Source organism: Schistocerca cancellata, chromosome 2 (assembly GCF_023864275.1).
Source record: "Schistocerca cancellata isolate TAMUIC-IGC-003103 chromosome 2, iqSchCanc2.1, whole genome shotgun sequence".
Classification (NCBI taxonomy): Eukaryota; Metazoa; Arthropoda; class Insecta; order Orthoptera; family Acrididae; genus Schistocerca; species Schistocerca cancellata.
In genome coordinates this window covers 700745591-700763359 of record NC_064627.1, presented here as the reverse complement: position 1 = coordinate 700763359, position 17769 = coordinate 700745591, and the positions used below count along the sequence as shown (strand labels likewise).

The 17769-nt window shown below is 36.8% G+C and overlaps 1 protein-coding gene across 1 annotated transcript in view; it reads left to right on the top strand.

Moving 5' to 3' along the window:
• LOC126157785 (ATP-binding cassette sub-family C member 4-like) overlaps positions 1-17769 on the top strand; it is a 241759-nt gene that overhangs the window by 170820 nt on the left and 53170 nt on the right. Inside the window, exons 14-16 of the mRNA XM_049916399.1 lie at positions 2864-2970; positions 8823-8946; positions 16026-16199. Of these exons, the coding sequence (XP_049772356.1) occupies positions 2864-2970; positions 8823-8946; positions 16026-16199 (405 nt within the window). The remainder of the gene's footprint in view (positions 1-2863; positions 2971-8822; positions 8947-16025; positions 16200-17769) is intronic.

Sequence of the window (17769 nt, the reverse complement as noted above, 5' to 3'; positions counted from 1 at the left end):
GTTCGATTTCCTTGTGCGAACTGCATTATAAATGTGTCAATGTGATCCATGATATGACTGGCAAACGGGAGTATTACACGCTGGAATATGCCGAGATTTCAGGACTCCGTTAGAGAGTAATTGGAGTTCGTGTAACAGATCGCTAGAGGCGACTTTGCACATTTCTTGGCCATGACAGGAAATTACAGGCGCCGCACGTCGCTACTCTGCAAACGCTTGAACCACGACAGTCACCCGGGACAGCGCCGCACATCGAGAAAAGTGGTATTGTATTGCTGCTCCAGCTTGTCACGGCAAACAAGATCACCATCACGCCACATGTTCTCAGCTGCACCAACGTAGTTTAATTTCTGTGTGGAATAAATCCATAAAGGGCTATTCAGTGTTAGGTAATTTCACATTGCATTATCCATATTTTTAGTCAGAGTGAATAGTTCAATCCGTCGAACCTTGGTCTATGGCAGCTAGCCGCCCCACAGGGTTGTCCGCTCTTCACTGCATATTTGTGCTGCCAGCAGTTCATGTTTACTTTTTGCCATCATGCTTGATACTTATTTTTGTCCAATTTGAAACAATAAAGTTGTGTCATAACTTCTGTAAAAGATCAGTCCCATGTTGATATATTAATCACACATCAACAATTGACAAAAACAATGACAGGGTCATTATTTCATTAACACTATTGTAGCATTTAGGTTAATTTAGATTCTCATAACTGTGATAACCTCTAATGCAGGCTATCAACAACAAACACAGTTAAAGGGCACAATCAATTTAGCAGACACATGGGACAGGTAGTCAAGTGGAAGGTTTACTAGATAAAGTGACTGCTATCAGGACAGTAACTCGGAGCCTACTGTCACCTTCCAAAACATACTGCAAGTCCGGTGAAGTCTTACAGCAGTGTTTGTTTAACGCAGGATATCAGTTTGTTTGGTAAATAATGTGCTGCAGTAATTGTTAATTATTTAAGATCACATATTCATTTATATCCTAGAATGGGAACCTGTGTATTTGGAGAATATTGGCCGAACTATGAAACAAATTGGAAATAGCAATGGATGGTTGTTGTACGATTAAGTGCTTACAGCAAATGTCATGATGTCATTAATTTATAGTAATTTACTACCCAGTCACATACTGTAATGTCAAAGTGTTGTACATAATAAATTAGGTTAATGTTTGCCGCAGTTTTGCACCGTTTTTAATTATAGTGTTACCTCATAAATTATGGTAAAATTTACCGCCATTCCTTAAGTAGAATAGCTCTGTCACTGATGGTCCTCTCAGTGTGTTTAACGGTTCATCTATGGTGAGGTTTAAGCAATTTCAGTAGCAATAAAAGTGGGAGGGAGATGCTCGATTCCTGTTGGACTGGACATAGAAGGTGCATATGTTGCCCGCCATTTTTACTTCACACAATTGCCCCAGAGGCATGGGTGGGCACCAGTCATGTTGGGTGGCCTCGACACATGGCAGCCTCATTTTCCTGCCATTTCTAAGTTGTACAATTCCTCAAGATGTGTGAGCAGAGGGATGTTCCCTGGGGGAAGGGAATGGTTGTTCGGTTGGTGGTTAAGTCCAATTACCTGTTAGTGTAATCTGAAAACAGAAAAGACCTTGAGATGAAATTGTTTATTTAAGACTCAACCCACAACGATACCCTACTTACGTGAATACGTCACCATCAAGCAGATGTTTCATAGAGACATGTGCAATGTGTGGACGAGCATTGTCTTGTTGAAAAATGGCACAATGTTACTTCATATGAGAGGTAACACATGAGGATGCATGATATTCATGACCCATGGATGTGAGATGAAAGTTTTCTCACTCACTACCAGCTGAGACCCACTGTTGGACTCGATGGCTTATGACACATTGACACTAGGGGTAACACCGCTGCAGTTCTCCAAAACATTGGAAGACTGTAATCGCAAGCATACTCGCTGAATGTGATCATCTGGGTCAGTGAAGTAGTGAGAGTCATCACGAAACACAATGAGACGCTATTTATCAGAAGTTCAGCTTCCAGATCACAGCAAACACAGCTGTTGTGTTGTTAACAGCAGCCTACGCATGGGAGAGTATTTTTCTAGTCCAGCTGCTACTAGTCTTCGATCAATGGTGTGGGATGACACAGAAAGTAACAGGGTGTCCATTACTTGTTCTCACACGACAGATGAAAATGGGTTACAGAAATCCTAACTTGTGGTGGTCTGACATGGTCGACAGGAACCCTGATGATTAGTATACTTGCACCCAACTGCCAAGTATGCACTTCAACATCAGGCAACTTTGGGCGCGAATGACTCTAGTTGTTTTTATACCCTAAAACAAAACAAACCCATCAGGCAACTTTCACATCCAAATGTCCCACACATTTTTATTTAGCGTGATTCAACCAACCGGCGAAATGGGGTCCTACAACGAGGCCCCTTTTAAATTCTGTCAGTTGTTGATAACACTGTCTCACATGACTATGTACCATCTTTGTGACCTTAATCTAACGCTGCTCATGCCCTTATACACCCTACCAGGCCTGATGACAAAACTAAATACGAATAAAACTAATACACTCTGGTGACCATTCAATCTGTCAGAGATTTGCAGCTCAAATAGTTCATTTAACAATGCGTGTACATGTACGAAGTGGCATTGATATCCGTCATGTCATCTGTGTGCTTCACTTTTATTGTCAAGCAGGGTATTTTCATCAACAAAATAAGTAGCCCTGTAATGTAATTAGTACCACAAATAACAATATAAACACAGATATTGTGTGAATGTACCATCAGTGAACAGATTCTGAACTTTATTTTGTGTTGTAACAATAACTGTTATATGTTGTTCAATCATTCAGGAAGGAGCCCCGTGTTCTCTCATCTGTCTGACACCCTCAATGGACTGACTACAATAAGAGCATCGGATATCCAGGATGTAGTTCGAAAGGAATTTGACGATCACCAGGTTAGTATCTATTCACATACATGGCAACAAATGTAATTAGGATACTTACGTTGTTTCCTTCTGCGTCCGGAGAACACACGGTGAGAGAGAGGGAGGGAGATACCGACATTGAAAGAAGCTGAGCAAATACTGAACTTATTGGTCTGAAGGAGTGGGCATCTTACAATTTTAATTAAAGCTTTCTGCACGTTTCCTAAATTACTTCGATACTTCAGGCGACTGCTGGAGTTCATTCAGTTAACCGTAGTCTTTTCCATGCCCCAGTATGCTGGCGACGTTAACTGTATCTTAACTATCTTTCTTCCCTCACACTCTGGACCACCCATAAGACTTTATGTGCTCTTATTCTTCCAGGAGTGCGCTAGTCAAATTACCCAGCTTTTGCCGTATGAGATTACTCGTTATGGGTTTCCTTTTGTCACTTCTTATTGAGAGATACTGTCCAACATGCACAGCATGCCAAACATCATAATAAATGGTTTCGCAAGAAAATTTCAAGTAATTTGTTTTCGGTTCTATAGAATACAAGGAAGCAGGATTTGGGTTTAACGCCCAGTCGACATTGAGCGCATTAGAGACGGTCTGGAGTATAAACTAGCACACAAATTGGGTGGACTGTGGGAACAAATGTGCCCGTCAGCCTTGATCAGTTAGAAGGTACATTGCTACCTTGAGAAGAGTCTATAAAGATCTCTTACATATTATGGGGATACGGAGTTCAAATTCAGGAGATACTGGAAGCAAAGATTGTGGAATGTTTTAACATTCTACCACAAAACTGTAGCTGCAGTTACACTTCTCATTGACAGAGAAACGATAAGGAATTAGCTAAATTCAAGATAGTTTTCACAGCATTGGTTTAGCTAACTGATAAATAGGATGTTTATTTTAGTTTCAGAATTTTACGAACTGTATCCTTGAATTGGTAAATTCCAATTTCGAACGGTAATATGGCGCACTGGACACAATCATAAAAAACCTGGCTTCGCCCACAGTCAGATCATTAAATTCATCCGCTTGCTATGCCATCTAATCAGATTATACGCATCTGTCAGTCCTGGGAACTTCAAAGACGCAATCAGAAAATCGAAGATGAAGTTGGATATTTCAATTATTTCTACTCGTTTTATTCAACATTGTTTTATATTGTTTTTCTTTAGGTAATTTGGGTATGAGATTGATATCTGTCATTGAGGAAACTGTGGAGAATACTGCCACTGTTTTTACTTTGAGACTGAGATCAACGATCCGTTATATGGACAGCTCGTCGTCCGTTCGACGAAGTTAAGGAGCGAACTGACGAAGGTATCTTCCTGGCATTCTTCACAGATGATCAGTGTGACCATGGAAAGCCTGCATGAGAAGATGGGACGGGGAATGGAATTTGACGCCTTGACCTCCACTCGTGGTACCAAGTGAATGCAAATATTGGCCCAAATATGACGATATTACCTATGATATAAACTATTATAATGAAGGCAATAAGAAAGTGCTTTATCACCGTCGGACGTCGTGCTTAAACCAACTACTCTACTACAATCTTCTTCACTTCTTGTCTATTCTGCTTAGCGTTCTTCAGTAGAGCGCCAGAACGAAGGTTCCTCAACCACGAAATGGAAATAAAATTCTAACAGTTCAAGTATACCGCATATCTTCGTGGGGGAGCAAATTCCTCATGAGGGTTCGTGATCAAAAATGGTTCAAATGCCTCTGAGCACTATGGGACTTAAGTTCTGAGGTCATCGGTCCCTTAGAACTACTTAAACCTAACTAACCTAAGGACATCACACACATCCATGCCCGAAGCAGGATTCGAACCTGCTACCGTAGCGGTCGGGCGGTTCCAGACTGTAGCGCCTAGAACCGTTCGGCCACACCGGCCGGCGTTTCGTGATCCAAAGTACTGATTAAGTAATTCCAAGTAGCAAACAATGCTATGTTAATGTCGTGATTACAGGTAATTACAGGTACTGGAACGTGGCTTCATTGCTGCTCATCTGCATCTAGATGATTACTCTATAGTCCACAGTTAAATGCCTGGCAGAGGGTTAATCGTGCCACCTGCAAAAAGTATTTCCCTACCCTTTCAATCTCGAAGGGGGCACAGAACAAACAAAGACCTAAATTATCCCGGGCGAGCTATGATTTCTCTTATTTAGTTGTTATGATCATTTCTCACTGTGTAGGTGGGTGACAACAAAACATTTTCGCATATGGAGGAAAAAGTTGGTGACTAGAATTTCTCGTTAAATCGAACAGTAATACATGTAATGAGTAATAGAAGTTAAGGCTATATTTACCAAGTGTACCGGTATGAAATGAGCGTTAAGATACGAATGTGTCGATAGGGAATATTAGTTGTGAACGAGCATAAATTTTTTTTTTTGGTTGGTATGACATCTGTCAAAGATATTTAATAAAGGCTACATCAAGTCGTGGAACAAACAACATCATATCTTTTCATCGTGTTAACAATGTCGAATTTTGTACCAGAAAGTGATGATTTGCGGAAAGCGCTAATTTTTTGTTTTCATTTGAAAAAAAAGTGCTGCAGAGTCGCATCGAATGCTTGTCGAGGCATATGGTCATCATGCTCTATCAGAAGCAACATGCAAAAGATGGTTTCAACGGTTCAGAAATAATGATTTTGATGTAAGATGTGAAGAACATGGAAGACCACCAAAAAAGTTCGAAGACGCCGAATTGCAAGCAATATTGGATGAAGATGATACTTTGAGTCAGAAGCAAATGGAAGCAATGCTAAATGTTGCACAACAATCAATTTCTGACCGTTCGAAAGCTATGGGAAAGATCCAAAAGTGTGGAAAACGGGTGCCACACGAATTGAATGAAGGAAAGACAAATGAAAAACCGAAAAACCATTTGTCAAATTTTGCTTCAAAGACATGAAAGAAAATCAGGTTTGCATCGAATTGTTACTGGCGATGAAAATTGATTTATTTTAAGAATCCTAAACAGGAAAAATAATTCGCTAATCCGGGACAACCATCAACATCGACTACAAAACCAGATCGATTCGGCAAGAAGACAATGCTCTGTGCCGCTCGGTGTGGCCGAGCGGTTCTAGGCGCTTCAGGCTGGAACCGCGCGACCACTACGGTCGCAGGTCCGAATCCTGCCTCGGGCATGGATGTGTGTCATGTACTTAGGTTAGTTAGGTTTAAGTAGTTCTACGTTCTAGGGGACTGATGACTTAAGATGCCTTTAATAGGTTCCACAACGAAACATTGTCTCGAAATTTGGTAGAAAATCCGAAGAAATTCTGGTCGTATGTAAAGTACTCAAGCGGCAAGACGCAGTCAATACCTTTGCTGCGCAGTGCCGATGGTACTGTTACCGACGACTGTGCCGCTAAAGCGGAGTTATTGAACGCAGTTTTCCGAAATTCCTTCACCAGGGAAGATGAATGGAATATTCCAGAATTTGAAACAGGAACAGCTGCTAGCATGAGTTTCTTAGAAGTAGATACCTTAGGGGTTGCGAAGCACCTCAAATCGCTTGATATGGGCAAGTCTTCAGGTCCAGATTGTATACCGATTAGGTTCCTTTCAGATTACGCTGATTGAATAGCTCCCTACTTAGCACTCATATGCAACCGCTCGCTCACCGATAGATCTGTACCTCCAGATTGGAAAATTGCGCAGGTCGCACCAGTGTTTAAGAAGGGTAGTAGGAGTAATCCATCTAACTACAGACCTATATCATTGACGTCGGTTTGCAGTATGGTTTTGGAGCATATACTGTAGTCAAACATTATGAAGCACCTCGAAGGGAACGATCTGTTGATACGTAATCAGCATGGTTTCAGAAAACATCGTTCTTGTGCAACGCAGCTAGCTCTTTATTCGCACGAAGTAATGGCCGCTATCGACAGGGGATCTCAAGTTGATTCCGTATTTCTGGATTTCCGGAGGGCTTTTGACACCGTTCCTCACAAGCGACTTCCAATCAAGCTGCGGGTCTATGGGGTATCGTCTCAGTTGTGCGACTGGATTCGTGATTTCCTGTCAGGAAGGTCGCAGTTCGTAGTAATAGACGGCAAATCATCGAGTAAAACGGAAGTGATATCAGGTGTTCCCCAGGGAAGCGTCCTGGGACCTCTGCTGTTCCTGATCTATATAAATGACCTGGGTGACAATCTGAGCAGTTCTCTTAGGTTGTTCGCAGATGATGCTGTAATTTACCGTTTAGTAAGGTCATCCGAAGACCAGTATCAGTTGCAAAACGATTTAGAAAAGATTGCTGTATGGTGTGGCAGGTGGCAGCTGACGCTAAATAACGAAAAGTGTGAGGTGATCCACATGAGTTCCAAAAGAACTCCGTTGGAATTCGATTACTCGATAAATAGTACAATTCTCAAGGCTGTCAACTCAACTAAGTACGTTGGTGTTAAAATTACGAACAACTTCAGTTGGAAAGACCACATAGATAGTATTGTGGGGAAGGCGAGCCAAAGGTTGCGTTTCGTTGGCAGGACACTTAGAAGATGCAACAAGTCCACTAAAGAGACAGCGTACACTACACTCGTTCGTCCTCTGTTAGAATATTGCTGCGCGGTGTGGGATCCTTACCAGGTGGGATTGACGGAGGACATCGAAAGGGTGCAAAAAAGAGCAGCTCGTTTTGTATTATCACGTAGTAGGGGAGAGAGTGTGGCAGATATGATACGTGAATTGGGATGGAAGTCATTACAGCAAAGACGTTTTTCGTCGCGGCGAGATCTGTTTACGAAATTTCAGTCACCAACTTTCTCTTCCGAATGCGAAAATATTTTGTTGAGCCCAACCTACATAGGTAGGAATGATCATCAAAATAAAATAAGAGAAATCAGAGTTCGAACAGAAAGGTTGTGTGTTCGTTTTTCCCGCGCGCTGTTCTAGAGTGGAATGATAGAGAGAGAGTATGATTGTGGTTCGAATAACCCTCTGCCAAGCACTTAAATGTGAATTGCAGAGTATTCATGTAGATGTAGATGTAGATGTGGAAGATGTTAAGTCCCATAGTACCCAGAGCCATTTTAACCATTTGAACAATGATCTGTGTTTGGTGGGATCAGAAAGGTTTGGTGTATCATGAGCTTCTAAAACACGGTCAAACTGTGAATACTAATTGCTACAGAAAACAAATGATCAATTTGAACTATGCATTGATCGAAAAAGACCAGAATGGGCCAGAAGACATGGCAAAGTAATTATTTTTACACGACAATGCACATGCACACAAAGCAAAACTGGTTCAGGATACAATCAAAACACTTGGCTGGGAGCTGCTACCCCACTCGCCGTATTCAACAGACTTGGCCCCTTCCGACTACCATTTGTTTTCATCAATGGGACACGCATTGGCTGAGGAACACTTCGATTCCTGCGAAGAAGTCGAAAATTGGGTGTCTGAATGCTTTGCTTCAAAAGACGAACGTTTCTATTGGCGTGGTGTCCACAAATTGCCAGAAAGGTGGTCAAAATGTATAGAAAGCAATGGTCAGTACTTTGAATAAAATGTTTTTACTTTTCAATTCAAAATTAGTGTTTCATTTTCGCAAAAAAAACGCTCATTTCATACCGGTACACCTGGTAGTGCATTACGAAAATACTGTTTTTGAACGACTGACCGTTTTGTTAGGCCGCCTATTTGGCCCATAGGTAAAATTTTGAACTGCTTGTTTGGTGTAGCAAGATACTGGTATTTTCACCTAATCCATATCTTCTAGTTCGAGAAGCAGGTATTTAAACAGATAATTGTTGTCATATTAAGATCTGCATAACGTTATATATTTATTTGCGCGCATAAAATAGTGAACGACTAGTTACCTGGACTTTGTCTCGTCGTAGGACCGCCACACTTCAGCTTGGTTCCTGTACATTACAAACGGAAGCACTCTCGGCATATGGCTTGACCTTCTCAGCAGTATTTTCGTTACAATCGTCACATTCAGCTTCCTGGTGCTTTCTACAGGTGAGGTCTTTCGAAAAATTGCTACTCTAAATATCAGTGTGTGTTCTTTCACCTGTAACGGTAAAACGTTGTAGATTAATAGCAATGTCACGTGTGGCAAGAAACAAGGTATGGAAACGAAGTGTGCGTTGACTGAAACTTGCTGTATTACTTTTCTCAAGCACCTGACACTTGCAAAAGATCCGTTGATATAACTTATGAAGCACACTATTGTAGTGTAATTTGCGAATTGGTAGATATTTTAATATAACTGCATGAAAGAAATTTAAGAATACTTGATTAAGTTCGACTTTGATATTTTTATTAACAAGTTATCAATTAGTAAGTGCTACAAATTTTCATAGCAACTTCATTTGTACACTTGAGATGAGAGAATGACAGAAATTAAGTTGTTGTATTATTCGTTCAGTAAGCAGGTACTTTTGGTTTAGTGTAATTGTAAATTACATAATTCCTTTTAATTTGTTAAAAGTATATTTTTAGGCTCAGGTCACACCAACAGTATTATTGACAGATTAAACTTTATTCCAAGTTATCAGCAAATGATCTGTTCGCAACAATGGCGTTAGTCAGTTCTGCAAAATTATAATGAAGCACTCTCCAGTAACAGTTTGTTCTTCAAAGATGAAAGACCCATAAAGTTTCTTGTGAGACATGACACAAAAAGCATTGATCATTGGAGAATCTCGCTCGTATTTGGCAATGTTATGCAAGTTTCCTATTCCCAATTTTTGCAGTACTGTCTATTTGCATCCCCATATGTATGAAATGCTGCCTCATCCAAAAAAAGTATTAAATTCACAAGACATTAATTTTCGACTTGCGATGCACAGCAAAACTCGAATCGTTGGTCCTCATGTTTAGGATAGAACTTTGCAGTAAATGCAATGTGCACAGTTTCATGTTTAATTTTTTAAGCAAAATACACCACTCAGTCATTGTTGACAATTCCATCTCCCATGAAGCTCTGCATAGACGTTTTGCCAGACTTCATGTGAAAGCTTCTCTGCACGTTTATTAATGTCATTTGCATTTGCACTTGATTGACCACTTATCTTCTTGTCAAACAAACACTCACTTTCAACGAACTTTACATGTCAATTGTAGATTGTCTGTCGGGTTGGTGCTACTTTACTATTCTTCATCCTAAATCTTCATAGAAAATATACCACACTCTCTGTTTTGTCAAATTTCAGAATGCAGACAAACCTCCTCAAATCCAGAAAGCACCGTCTTGGTTGTGATATCAGCTTCTGTCACGGAAGTACACACCACACACTCAATGAGAAAAGAAAACTTACTAGTTTACTCTTTCGAATTAAGTGTATTGTTACTTTGTCATGCTATTCAATCACTATATGTATGCCGTTTCTGGGCCAAAGAATATATTTTTAAAAACTTCCTGTCTTAAAAAACCATGAATTTCACTGTATCCCCTGTTTAAAAAATATATCAATTTCAATGAACGAAATTTTTATGTGATTAAAAAAATAAAAAGTATACTAAAATTTATTCAGTTAAAATTTAATTTTTAAAAGAATAAATTTATTCAGCTAAAAATTCAAATAAAAAATTATAAAATTCAGTCAAATTCAATAATGTAAACTAAACAATCTATATTTTTTCAAAACTAGATATATAAAATTAATTCTGATAATGTTCTGCAATTTTGTTGCCTTCTGAAAAGATTGTAGTATAATGATGCAAAAGAGTAATTTTAAACATTTTATCGAAAAGTAGCAACACCTTTTGGCCATACTTAGGTACCGGAATTTCAGCTTTTTTTCATATCTGTTAATTTAGTGAACACCTCTGTGAAAGCATTACTATAACTGTTGAGTTCACTTACTAGATTTTCAACACAGTCAATCATTTTCATTTTATTTTCTTTATTTATATACAAACATATTAGTTTTTCGAATTGTTTGAATTGAAAATTCAAAAATTTGAAATTTTCTGTTAGTATTTTCTGTTGTGAAGCGTAAGTTAAATTCGTTTTAACATATATAATGAAATATGCAAGTGTAACATTTGGTATGTTTTCATTAAAAGAGCAGACAATTCATTGTTGTGTTTTGAGTATTTAAAACACTCATTCATGTAGTCATATTTATGACCTAGATAGCATAATTTCCAATAAAATTGAATTAATATCGTTATTTGTGTTGTTCTTTTAAAATCTTGGAAGGCATTTTAAAGACCATAATTCGTGTGTATAAATTTCATTTCTTCTTTTTATAGATATTTTGCAATTTAATGTGATCGAATAAAGGGGAATCAATTAACTAATTATTTTTTCGACTAGTTTGGGAAACAATGAAAATAAAATAAGGCATTTCAAACTCTCCAAATTATAATAATTAGTGATATCTAGTTCAAAATTCCTTTGCCATTTAATCCAGCAATTTCAATGGTTTGTGGTTCAATGAAAGAAATGTGAATTCTTCAATTTTTCATTCTTTCTTGTTCTAGTTGAGGTGAATATTCAAGTTCATATTTTATGACTGCTCACAGATTTATATCGATTCACCAACTATTTTTCATTATTTCAGAGTGTGGTTTTTATTTCAATTCCAGCTTCATTTATATTGGCCCATCTAGGAACTGAATCTTTATAACTTGAACTGAAATTATAAATTACTATTTACTTTCTTTCCCTAATTATTTCCTTAGTATTTTTAAAAATCCATCGAATATTTCTAATGAATAAAGTACTTAATTTTTTACCTTTTTATTTTTCCATTACTAAGAATGTGACCTCTGATAGTTAATTCATTTGATAGCGATGAGGTAACCAAATAAGAACTGATGAAGAAGTAAATGGATGTTCTGTTCTAGATAGAATATTGTTTCCTTTTTTAACTGTGATAACAGTTTTGTCAAATAATTATCGATTAATTCTTTATTAGATTTTCTATCATACAATGGGTAATCTGTTCCATAGTTTCAATGATATGGAAAGTCATATAAACTTCTGAATAATTGGGTTGAATCCATCTGACTCAAATATTAGTATTATTTTCTGTCTGTCTGTTTGGAATATTTAAATTAATCTTCGTCTTGGTAGTAATTGGGAAAGAGTAAAATTGGTAACTGACTATTTTGTTCCTGAAAGGAAAAAATATTCATCAAACAAAAAACATTATCAAGTCAAGTCATTCTTAGTGAACTGTTGAAGTCAATGATATACACAGTTTCGTCTGTCACAGTAATTACTGTAAGTTCTGAATAGTGTCAAAAATTGGAATATTTAGAGGAAACTTTGGTTCACAAATTACTGGTCCTCCAAATTCAGATTTTAGTTTAAATAGAGGAATAGTACTAGTTTCTCTTTGAAAATGATCAGTATGTTTTGCAAACATTCCTCTAGATATTTAAAATTTATAAATAGTTCCTATAGTGTTATTTTTGATAAATTATTACCAGCCAGTTTTTCATTGGGTTCAATAATTTTTACCATTAATACCTAACATTTGTCCACTACTGTCTTCTTCATTAGTGAATAATTTAATGTCACTTTTAACAGTAACTCTGTTTAAAATTGTATCCTTTTTTATGTGTATATTAGGTTTTCTTGAATGAACAAATTTTTCCAAATGTTTGAGACTATACTGAGCAACAGGAATTTCTGTTATTTCTTAGTGTATAACTTATTATTTTCAGTATAATATTTGGTGTTAAAAAAGTTGAATAAAAACGAACTAATGTATAATTTTCTCGTATAAGAACTATTAATCTTTCTTTACGAACAGCTGCTTTAGTACTCAGTTTAAAAACATGATCCAGTTATTATTAATAAAAATTATATAAATAAATGACAGATTGAGAACTAAAAATAAGAATTCTGGAAAAGATAAAAAAATCAACATAGTAAACTTTTACCAGCTTTTATTTGATATTCAATAATATCCCAAAGTGACTGTAGACAGACAATGTTATTGATTGATAATTACATTCTAGCTCTGTAATGCTTGAAATGGAATAAAATTAAAGACTTTCAGGGTCATTCCAAAAGTTAGAACCACCAAAATACTAACAATTAATGAGGATGAATGAAAAAATTGAAGACAAAATTAATGAAAAATTACTCCTTTTATTCAAAATATTGAGTAAATTATTCCATTAAATGACAATCAAAATAATTAGGTTCTTATATTTGACGATGCCATTCTTGAAAACCTGGCTACAGTTAAATAACAAACCAATTAGTAAATTCGTAATTTTTTAATATATTGACACAAGGTGACACAAATGTAAATTATATTTATCATGAACTTGTTGGAGGTGATGTACAATTTTATCAATTTAAGGAAATGTGCAGTAAGTATTGGAATAATGATTTTGGTTGTATGATGATGGGTATGACAAGAAAAATTAGAAATGATAAATACAAGGAAATGGTTAAGAGTTTTTTAAACATTACACTTGAATATTGAACATAAACATTGTATATAAACATTTAACATAAACACTGAACATAAATATTGAACTTAAAAAAGTTATTGATGATTTTTTATCCTTGATAAATATTTACAAAATATGACCCAGAAGTTGTTAAAAAGCTAGATGAAACAGAGAAATGAAAGGACAATTGAGAGAAGAATTTAAAAAATGGAAAAAACGACCAAGAACGGAATTTGAAAAATTTAAAAAAGGACATCAACCAGTTACCAATGCAATCAGACCAGTCAAAGAAGCAATCAAGGGACTACATGATAATGTGTTAAAAGCGACTGGAGAGAACAGAGAAGTTAGAAAACAAAAATTGTTCCTTAGATCAACATAATTTAGAAAATTTTGACTTTATCATGTCAATTAAACAATAAAAAGTTCACATCGTTATTATACATTGAGTGAATCAGAAATAAAAAACTGAAGGCATAAAGAAGGTAAAAATGAAGAAGAATAATCGAATATTAAAATAGGTAAAGAATGCTACAATTTATCAACAATAGCGTAGATAAAGATTTTGATTAAAACCTATTGGTAAATTTAAAGGTTTTAGAAAAGTATCAGTAAAATGTAATAGTGATAAATTAACAGTTGGAGAAAGTACATATGAAGGGACTTACTTATTGCTGGTTATAATTGCTGTGGCCCTGAAACAAGATTAGAAGAAAGTTTATCTAGAGGAGATAAAGGAAGTAAACCATTAGACAAAGCTTGTAAAAAACATGAAACTTTTTACAGAGATAATAAAGATTTGGAAAAATGCTCAAAGCTGATAAAGAGATACAATTACTTGAAAAACAAAGATTTTCGTCTTGCTGAAAAACTGGCTGCAACTGAAGCTGGATCAATAATGAATGGAAAATGAAAATTAGGTATGAGTATTCACACCAGTCATTAAGTATGTGATTTATAAAAATTCTTTATTAATATTTAGTCTATATAATTGAATAACATTAGTATTGTTTAGCCGACCGTTGTGGCCGAGTGATTCTAGGTACTTCAGTCTGGAACCGTGCGACCACTACGGTCATGGGTTCGAATCCTGCCTCGGGCGTGGCTGTGTGTGATGTCCTTAGGTTAGTTAGGTTTAAGTAGTTCTAAGTTCTAGGGGACTGATTACCTAAGATGTTGAGTTCCATTGTGCTCAGAACCATTTTAGTATTGTTTATACTTTACTTCCAAATAATAAAACGAAACCAAAATCAATTAATATTAAATTAAATAACAATGAGATGAATAATAATGTTAATTTTTAAATTATGCTCAAAACAGAAGGAGTTAAGAAAACAGTTGGAGATGTACTTATTACATTATGCAATTCTTTTGTAAAAAAAGTTATTGAATTTCTAATGAAAAAGAAACAAGATTCTCAAATAACAGAACATGAAGGGTGCTATTGCCATATTACCATATCTAGCAAGTAGTGACTCACTCACAAGAGGATCCGCAGCCTCTGCAAATGCAATAATGAACATAGAAATAGAAAATAAAGGAAAGGGACTGACAGAAGGAAAAATAAAATAAGTATTAAAAATCTAATAATCCTTTATATAACTTAGAGATAGAAGAATTAATTAAACAATTAAAAATTTAAATTTTGGGGGCATTCATGTATTACAAATTACCCATTAATCTAAAAATTACTTAATGCAGAGTAGTTAAATTAGATACATCAGATCATGTTGGCAATCAGTGGATTTGGCTGTTGATATATTTTCCAGGATGTGAGGTCGTGGTCCAAGAACTTTTCTGCTCCTTATGTTTCGTCCAGGACTGTGCTGGAATTCCTCAGAGGCGTTGCTCCGCTGAGTCTTATTAGTGAAGCATTATCTAATCATAGTAATAAGATAAAAATATTAGATCAAAAATCAATATATTTAGTCATTAGAACCAAAAATTGAAAAAGAATTAACTTCGAAGTTTGAAGATTTTCAATCAGAAATAAAAAATATGATATATGGTATTCTATCATTAATATGTTTTATTCTGACAGAGTTAGGACTAAAATAGTTTGTTTGTTGTGGTTTTTCCCTCATTTCAGGTGTTGTATGACCCTCTGTACATTAATGTGTACTGGAAGACTTCAGTCAACAACTAATTAGTTACTGTAAGTTTAGTTGGAGCTTAACAAATATTCACATTATCTCCCCTCTTTAGTTTATTTTTTGTGTTGTAGAGGACATCTATTTCCAGACATTCTTATACAGTGAGGAATTACATTATGAAGTGCACAATATTTATTAAACTGTATTTTTGTTAAACCATATGGGAATGTAATGTGAGGTAACTGAATCAAAGAAGTGGCATCCATATTCATGGTGAAAATGCAAGGTATGAACTTCGATTATGATAATGAAGTATGTTTGCATTTTAGCTATCAAAGCAGTTACCTTTCAAAAAAGTACTGATTTGAACCTATCAGCTGTTATACATAGATTACATTACAAACACTTCCTGTCACAAATTCTTCTGGACTAGGACTCATTCTCAACTTCACAGAATTAGTTGTATAAAAAATGCCAATTTTGGAATCTTCCTATCACTAAACAAATTTTGTACTGCCACCACTGCATATATTGCGATGGCATGGCCAGTGCCCCAATCTGGTATACATGTATAACTTTTAGGTTCATTCGGTGGTTCTGGTGTGGGTTTGGCCATATCACAGTCACTCATTCTGACGTGCATGCTCCAGCATGGGATTCTGCAGATGACTGAGGTAGTCAGCCAGATGACATCAGTGGAGAGAGTGCTTGAGTACACCAAAATACCACATGAAGCTGCTCTGGAATCTGCACCAGGTAAGAGGGGAAACTACAAAATATTTCCACCTTTGAACAATAAAAGCATGCCTACAGTACAAGGGCTGGATACAAAGTAGTTGTAACAGTGCTGTAGTGTCAAACTGGTGATTCAGTGAGCTGCCATCTGTGTTGACACAATGGAGGCCTGTGTGACGAGTTTGTACAGCGAAAGGGGACAATACTCTGTTAATCTATTGCAGTGTGTAGACGGTTGAACGTCATAGTAGCAGTGCAACCACCGTAACATCGTGTCTACAAAGACAGGGTAACGTTCTTGGCACAGAATTGAAGTGTCACAAGGTCGGAGTATGCAAGAATCTTTCAAGGGACTGGGTGAAGAGTATGGTGACACGGCATTGCCACACTGAACGGTCGCACAAAAAGTTAAAGCATTCAGATTAAGTAGAGATGCTGTGGAGGATCGCTCCTGTACAGGACAACCCTGATGACAATACAGTTCTTGTTTCCTTGTTGGACGTTAATCGCCGGTAGACTACGCATGTCGTGGGAGCAGAAGTTGGAATATGCCACAGAATTGAGCTCCACATTCTGAGCGACATCCTGGGGTACCACAAAATCGAATCATGTTGGATACCCTATGAAAATGAGGTGCAACAATTGCAGTGCTATGCCATCACACAGGATTTGTTGGGGCAGTACCAAAGTAACAACTTTCCTTGACACATCATCACTATCGATGAAATCTGAGCCCGCTCATACGTATCAAACTTGAAACGCCAACCCAGTGAATGGAGGCATCCCAGGTTTCCTCTACAGAAACTATTGTAAACATGATATTCATTGCAGCGTATGACACTGATGGCTTAATACTGCATCACACTCTACCACCAAGGGTGATGGTAGACACTGCCTACTACCACATGGTCCTGCAACACTACTTTTGTCGAGTGCTCAAGCGAAAGGAAAGTCATTTCATGGAACAGCATCCCATCGTCCTGCATGACAATGCACGATGCCACACCAGTGTTGCTGTTCAGGAACTCATGTGCCACTGACAATAGCAGAGTATGGAACATCCACAATACTCACCCAACATGAGTCCCTGCAATTACGATGTCTTTGCCAAAATGCAAGAACCTCTGTGAAGTATCTGGTACAACACCAGAGAAGACATTATGCACGTGATAGAGCGGTCAACACGGGACATCAACGGAAACAGACACACAGATAGTATATGACGCCTTCCTGACACTTGGAAAAAGGTCATAAATAGTGTGGGCGATTGTATTGAAGATTTCTCAATAAAATCAGTTTGGAGAAAAATCATAGTTCTCATTACTCTCTATCCAGGCTTTGCATGTAAAATAATGTCTTGATGTTGCTACATAGTGCTGGGTGAGAGTCATATGAAACTCTTGATGCTAAAGTACGATAAAATTGAAGGTAATACCTATTTCTGGCTGACTTTTTTCATGTAGAAAACAATATAAATTGTGTTATAAAATATGTATAAAATTAAGGGGAAAGAAGTGATAACATTTTCATTTTGTACATTCCTTTTTCAGAAAAAATCAATTTAAGAAAATAATGCAAACGTATTACGTTT